At 39.7% G+C, this 7388-nt stretch overlaps 2 protein-coding genes across 2 annotated transcripts; both read right to left on the reverse strand.

Annotated features, from left to right (window-relative positions):
- Window positions 1–4115: 4115 nt before the first annotated feature.
- On the reverse strand, window positions 4116–5324 carry BCR41DRAFT_353705 (hypothetical protein). Its single transcript, XM_022024204.1, has 2 exons — window positions 4501–5324; window positions 4116–4418 (listed from the first exon to the last, which is right to left on the reverse strand). The coding sequence occupies exons 1-2, from the start codon at window positions 5224–5226 to the stop codon at window positions 4200–4202; spliced, it is 945 nt and encodes a 314-aa protein (XP_021881549.1). The 5' UTR covers window positions 5227–5324; the 3' UTR covers window positions 4116–4199.
- Window positions 5325–6551: 1227 nt separating this feature from the next.
- Window positions 6552–7382, reverse strand: BCR41DRAFT_406007 (hypothetical protein; the record flags this gene model as incomplete). The annotated part of the gene is made up of 1 exon (XM_022029389.1): window positions 6552–7382. The coding sequence occupies exon 1, from the start codon at window positions 7323–7325 to the stop codon at window positions 6552–6554; it is 774 nt and encodes a 257-aa protein (XP_021881550.1). The 5' UTR covers window positions 7326–7382.
- Between the last annotated feature and the right edge of the window lie 6 nt (window positions 7383–7388).

The raw sequence follows: 7388 nt of genomic DNA on the forward strand, positions 1-7388 counted from the left end.
TAAATTAAAATATCATCGAGATACACAACAACACATTTATCAAGAAGTGGATCAAGTACGTTACGCATCATAGTCGAGAACGCTGCAGGTGCATTTGTAAGACCGAAAGGTACGACGTTAAACTCGTAGTGGCCATAGCGAGTTCGGAACGCGGTCTTGTGTTTATCATCAGGATGGACACGCATTTGATGATAGCCCGAGAGTAGATCCAGCTTGGTAAAACATTTAGCTGTTCTGAATCTGTCGATCAATTCATCGATCCGTGGTAAGGGGTACCTGTTTTTCTTTGTGATCTTGTTCAGGCCCCGATAATCAACACACATTCGAAGCGAGCCATCCTTTTTCTTCACAAAGAGGACTGGAGCACCGTATGGTGAGGTGCTCGGTGAGATTAATCCTTTTTGTAAAAGATCAGTTAGTGCAAGCGAAATCACTCTAATAATTATGTGCAACATAGTATTTCGCCCATATTTCTAGAGCATTCCTTGCAACAGGATATTAACTAGTATAAATAGGTCTACTTTCTATCTAGTTCTGTAGCATAGTTCCCCTGAATAAAGATACCTTTATTGCACCCTTAGATCCCCCTAGAACACTACCTTGACTTTTGCAGTTAGCTGCTTCTTCAGTTCATCAAGCTCAGCGATCGACAATCTGATGACAGGTCGGACAGGTGGGTCAGCATAAGGGTCAGTCTCTATACGCATGCTATCACCTCTGTCAGGGGGAAGGCCATCAGGAAGCGTTGTAGGAAAGACATCAGGGAATTCGACTTGAACGATTTGCTTGATAGAGTCCGGTAGTTCAGAACTACTGCTAGAGACAGGTACTGGAACTCGAACTTGGGCGAGGAATACAGAGGCATCAGGTTCCGAGGCAACGGTAAGGAAGTTAAGAGCAGATATGACGGAAGATCGCTGTCTAGGCTTCCTGTCGATGCCAGTGCAAGGCCACAAGACCGGGGTACCTTGGTATTCAAAATGCAGATCATTTGTTCGCCAATTGATGCGAGGGTTGATATCCGTCAGCCATGGTTTACCCAAAATTAGGTCGTATTTGGATAGAGGATAAACAATGGCGTTTGATAAGTAGGATGGGTTTTTTTGTGAAAAAGTGGAAAAAGTGACTGAGAGTGAGAAAGAAGACTGCGGGACAAGTGCTTGTTTCGATCTTTTCTCTTCAGCCTTGTCTTCTTTTTATACTTTTTTCACGCCTCTCGGACTCTCGGGAGAGAGGGTGAACGGTAACCCAAAAAGGAATCATTATCCAAATCGGGTCTCATCCGGAAACTCCTAGATTGTTTCAGATTGAGTCAGTTATGACGTAAGATCTAAAATTAATCTAAGTATAGATTACAAATAATTTATCCGAACGGTTAGACTAAAAAAGGAAGGTCTAAGTCCGAAAAAATCCTAGGATATATGTATCATTTCCGTGGTACGCGTCGACCTAGCAAACAGGTTTATTTGGAGCCAGCAAACCAGTTATTTGTGGCTTTCTACTCCTTAACTAGGGTCACGTGACAAAATTTATTTTTAGGTATCTATTTTTAGGGTCTATTTTTAGGGTTTTTTAGGGTTTTTTAGGGTTTTTTAGGGTTTTTAGGGTTTTTTAGGGTTTTTTAGGGTTTTTAGGGTTTTTTAGGGTTTTTTAGGGTTTTTTAGGGTTTTTGATAAGTAGGATGGGTTTTTTTGTGAAAAAGTGGAAAAAGTGACTGAGAGTGAGAAAGAAGACTGCGGGACAAGTGCTTGTTTCGATCTTTTCTCTTCAGCCTTGTCTTCTTTTTATACTTTTTTCACGCCTCTCGGACTCTCGGGAGAGAGGGTGAACGGTAACCCAAAAAGGAATCATTATCCAAATCGGGTCTCATCCGGAAACTCCTAGATTGTTTCAGATTGAGTCAGTTATGACGTAAGATCTAAAATTAATCTAAGTATAGATTACAAATAATTTATCCGAACGGTTAGACTAAAAAAGGAAGGTCTAAGTCCGAAAAAATCCTAGGATATATGTATCATTTCCGTGGTACGCGTCGACCTAGCAAACAGGTTTATTTGGAGCCAGCAAACCAGTTATTTGTGGCTTTCTACTCCTTAACTAGGGTCACGTGACAAAATTTATTTTTAGGTATCTATTTTTAGGGTCTATTTTTAGGGTTCTATTTTAGGGTTTTTTTAGGGTTATTTTTAGGGTTTTCTTTTAGGGTTATTTTTAGGGTTAGGGTCAAGGAGGGTCAGCTCTGGCCTATACCATGAACCTGAGAAAACTCCTAAAAAATCTAAAGAAAACTTACTAAGTCTAAAAAACCGGACCTATTTTGTCGGGGATGAGGGCTAGTTATAATATAAGATACAGAAGAGATCTCATTGAACTAGTCATCTACAATCGACTCCTTATTGGGGCGGATTGGAGAATCTTTTTATTATAGGTGTTCAACTGGTTGCGCAGGTTGGAGCCTTTATAAATTATCCATGTGGTTTGTGTATTCTCATAACGGGCAGGTTTGAGGGTATGGATATCTCGTAGAATCATACGTCCAAACTGTTCAAGTTTGTCACGTCCAGGGATGTTATGGAGGAACATTTTTTTGATAATAGTATCATTTTTCTGAGACGAGGGTGCCGGGTACAAAAGAGTATTCCGTTCATCGTATGAGTGTAATCTGAGTTGATTGTTGATTACATGTGAGGGGTAGTTTCTATTAAGAAGATGTTGGGCAAATTGTGCTGTGGCATGGGTGTGGAAAGAAGACTGACTAGAGTTTCTAATTAGTCTTTGGTTTTCACCATTAATCCAGTTAAAAACATATTTCCTAGGGTAGTATGTATCTGGATCAGTGTATAGGTGTTTATTAACGGGTTTGTCGAAAGGAGCAATAGTAAATCGGGTTGGACTAGTATTGTTATCGACAGAAATAAGAAGGTCGAGCATAACTACTTGTTGACCATTGTTACCATGGTCGATAGTGATATTAAGACTTTGACAAGAGGCATAAATCTGATGAAGTTTAATGTCAATGTATGGTTTCAAAAGATTGAATGTCTCTTTAGACCAGGGAAGGTTATCATGTTTGGTAGTTCTGATTATGGCAAAGCCATCATCTATATACCGGAACAGGGTGATGTCAAAGAAATCGAGTTTATAGAAAAACATTGGGGAATTAGTGTCAACTGGAAGGTTGTCAGGAAAAACTCCATGGAATTGTTGTTGTTTCTCTACGCAGCATGCAAAGAGGCGGGCTATGGTGGGTGCCATGGGAGTTCCCATAGCTAAGCCTTTGACTTGTCTGTAATTATTTGTAAGGTCAGAGACAAGGCAGTTCTTATTAACCCATTCTGCGAGTTTCAGACATATTTGGATTTCATAATTGTAAGAATGATTGCAGAAGTAGTGTAGTATGGTTTTTCTGGCTTCTTCAAAGTCGATGTTACCATACATGTTGATGACGTCGAAAGCTGCTAATGAGTAATGGCAGTAAGGATCAAAGTCAAAATTTTCTAGATAACGTATTAGTGTGGGGGTGTCGGGAAGATCTCTAGGGAACTCATTAAGTAGAGGGCGCAGGTTTCTATCGACAAACTGACTAATAGTGTGTGTTATCCAAGGGAAAGAGGGGACTATAGGTCTAGCACCGGGTGGTGACTTATGTATTTTAGGTAAAAGATACATAACTGGGACAGTATAGAAGTTAGGATTGGTTCTAACATTATCTCTTATTAGTTTAGCTTCTGAGAGTAATTTATTTTTAATTCTAAGAGGACTAAGATTGACTATAGAAAAGAGTGAGTTTATCATATTGTCAATGGAGAACGAAGGGCACGGGACATAACAGGAAGTATCTGTTAGAAGTTTCGTAGTCTGGGATGTATACCAGTCTAGGTCCATAATAGTGAGTCCTAAGTTTTTTATCAGCAGGGAATGATAATTTATTCGAGGTCATTAGATTTCTGTAGGATTTTTTTTTTTTTTTTATTAATTATGGTTTGTAGCATCGAACAGAACATTAGCTAGATTAATATCTAGTTTATTAATATTCCTACAAAGTTGGTTACGCAATTTCTTTAGTTCTGAGCTCAGAACAACATAGTTGGGAGGTTTATGTATATTGAAATTGACTCCTTTATTTAAGACTTGAAGAATATCATGGGGGATGGATTGTACGGAAGACATATTGTTGACTCCGACAAAATCATGTAAATCTACTTTTTTTGTTTCTGAGGGGATGGGGCTTTTTTCACGGGGCCTTTTCCTTTCTTTACATGGGTGGTTTTCTTGGAGGACGTTGGGGGACCACCTTTCTTCTTGTCTTTCTTCGCCATCGATGGGCCTTTTGGTCCTTTGTATTTGTTGGTGTCGTTCTGTCGACGTGATGGCTTGGGTTTGCTTGGCTTCTTCTTCGAGGCGTCCTTCTTGGTATTCTAGAGGGAAAGTAGAGTTGATCTTAGAATAGATTATATTTAATCGTGGAGCAAACCAAAGGGAAACAATTATCTTGAATACCTTTAATCCAAGATTTAATTGCTGGAATTCTGCAGTGGCTCGTAATACTTGCACTTGAGCAGAAAACTCAATAGCAGTGGCACGAATCAGCTTGTAGGTGAAGTCTTTACCCAGATTATTCAGATGAGAATTGTTTTCAACGGCCACAAGGGCAGATGAAAGGGTGTCCGCTAGCTGTCTGGGGAGGGTGTCATTGAGTTCACTTTGGCATTGTTGGATGATATTTGCTTTGTCAGCTTTAATGGCCGATACTAACAAATTGTCAAACGAAGTGCTAAGTGTAGCAAGGACGTCCTTTGACAGGGTAACACGGTTATTGTTGACAGTAAGATGTCCCCAATAGCCTAGTTGTGTCTTAGCGTTGACTTCACGCAGAATCTTCTGAGCCATTCGGATTTTATCCAAAAGAATGGCCGCCTTATTGACAAATTTGCTTAAGATGTCTGCGGCAACCCTGTCAGTCATCGTTCCCTTTTTGAAAGAGGGAAGATAGGAACCAGGGTTCAGAGAGGTGTCACTATTCCCAATATGATTATTGAGACGAGCGACGAGCTGCTCGAGGGTGGGAAGGTCTGCCGGTGCAGTCCCTCCTCCCATCTCGGCATCGGCATCGATCATAGCCTGACCTGGAACTTGTTGACCTGGGGTGACTTGGAAGACATCCTGGTTTCCACGGGCAGAGCTTGACGATGAGGAGGGGCCGGGGGCAGCGTGAGTATTGACCATCTTGAGAGGAACTTGAGGGTTTTTGATAAGTAGGATGGGTTTTTTTGTGAAAAAGTGGAAAAAGTGACTGAGAGTGAGAAAGAAGACTGCGGGACAAGTGCTTGTTTCGATCTTTTCTCTTCAGCCTTGTCTTCTTTTTATACTTTTTTCACGCCTCTCGGACTCTCGGGAGAGAGGGTGAACGGTAACCCAAAAAGGAATCATTATCCAAATCGGGTCTCATCCGGAAACTCCTAGATTGTTTCAGATTGAGTCAGTTATGACGTAAGATCTAAAATTAATCTAAGTATAGATTACAAATAATTTATCCGAACGGTTAGACTAAAAAAGGAAGGTCTAAGTCCGAAAAAATCCTAGGATATATGTATCATTTCCGTGGTACGCGTCGACCTAGCAAACAGGTTTATTTGGAGCCAGCAAACCAGTTATTTGTGGCTTTCTACTCCTTAACTAGGGTCACGTGACAAAATTTATTTTTAGGTATCTATTTTTAGGGTCTATTTTTAGGGTTCTATTTTAGGGTTTTTTTTAGGGTTATTTTTTAGGGTTTTTTTTAGGGTTATTTTTAGGGTATAGGGTTTTTTTATTTTTAGGGTTATTTTTAGGGTTATTTTAGGATAAGTAGGATGGGTTTTTTTTGTGAAAAAGTGGAAAAAGTGACTGAGAGTGAGAAAGAAGACTGCGGGACAAGTGCTTGTTTCGATCTTTTCTCTTCAGCCTTGTCTTCTTTTTATACTTTTTTCACGCCTCTCGGACTCTCGGGAGAGAGGGTGAACGGTAACCCAAAAAGGAATCATTATCCAAATCGGGTCTCATCCGGAAACTCCTAGATTGTTTCAGATTGAGTCAGTTATGACGTAAGATCTAAAATTAATCTAAGTATAGATTACAAATAATTTATCCGAACGGTTAGACTAAAAAAGGAAGGTCTAAGTCCGAAAAAATCCTAGGATATATGTATCATTTCCGTGGTACGCGTCGACCTAGCAAACAGGTTTATTTGGAGCCAGCAAACCAGTTATTTGTGGCTTTCTACTCCTTAACTAGGGTCACGTGACAAAATTTATTTTTAGGTATCTATTTTTAGGGTCTATTTTTAGGGTTCTATTTTAGGGTTTTTTTAGGGTTATTTTTAGGGTTTTCTTTTAGGGTTATTTTTAGGGTTAGGGTCAAGGAGGGTCAGCTCTGGCCTATACCATGAACCTGAGAAAACTCCTAAAAAATCTAAAGAAAACTTACTAAGTCTAAAAAACCGGACCTATTTTGTCGGGGATGAGGGCTAGTTATAATATAAGATACAGAAGAGATCTCATTGAACTAGTCATCTACAATCGACTCCTTATTGGGGCGGATTGGAGAATCTTTTTATTATAGGTGTTCAACTGGTTGCGCAGGTTGGAGCCTTTATAAATTATCCATGTGGTTTGTGTATTCTCATAACGGGCAGGTTTGAGGGTATGGATATCTCGTAGAATCATACGTCCAAACTGTTCAAGTTTGTCACGTCCAGGGATGTTATGGAGGAACATTTTTTTGATAATAGTATCATTTTTCTGAGACGAGGGTGCCGGGTACAAAAGAGTATTCCGTTCATCGTATGAGTGTAATCTGAGTTGATTGTTGATTACATGTGAGGGGTAGTTTCTATTAAGAAGATGTTGGGCAAATTGTGCTGTGGCATGGGTGTGGAAAGAAGACTGACTAGAGTTTCTAATTAGTCTTTGGTTTTCACCATTAATCCAGTTAAAAACATATTTCCTAGGGTAGTATGTATCTGGATCAGTGTATAGGTGTTTATTAACGGGTTTGTCGAAAGGAGCAATAGTAAATCGGGTTGGACTAGTATTGTTATCGACAGAAATAAGAAGGTCGAGCATAACTACTTGTTGACCATTGTTACCATGGTCGATAGTGATATTAAGACTTTGACAAGAGGCATAAATCTGATGAAGTTTAATGTCAATGTATGGTTTCAAAAGATTGAATGTCTCTTTAGACCAGGGAAGGTTATCATGTTTGGTAGTTCTGATTATGGCAAAGCCATCATCTATATACCGGAACAGGGTGATGTCAAAGAAATCGAGTTTATAGAAAAACATTGGGGAATTAGTGTCAACTGGAAGGTTGTCAGGAAAAACTCCATGGAATTGTTGTTGTTTCTC

The sequence above is a fragment of the Lobosporangium transversale genome, assembly GCF_002105155.1.
Source record: "Lobosporangium transversale strain NRRL 3116 chromosome Unknown BCR41scaffold_18, whole genome shotgun sequence".
Taxonomy (NCBI): Eukaryota; Fungi; Mortierellomycota; class Mortierellomycetes; order Mortierellales; family Mortierellaceae; genus Lobosporangium; species Lobosporangium transversale.

Bases quoted from the DNA above. Each gene is read 5' to 3' on its own strand.
- BCR41DRAFT_353705 (XM_022024204.1), bottom strand. From the start codon at position 5,226: ATGGTCAATACTCACGCTGCCCCCGGCCCCTCCTCATCGTCAAGCTCT. The intron at 4,419-4,500 runs GTATTCAAGATA...CTTTCCCTCTAG, and splicing joins AATTAAATCTTGGATTAAAG to AATACCAAGAAGGACGCCTC.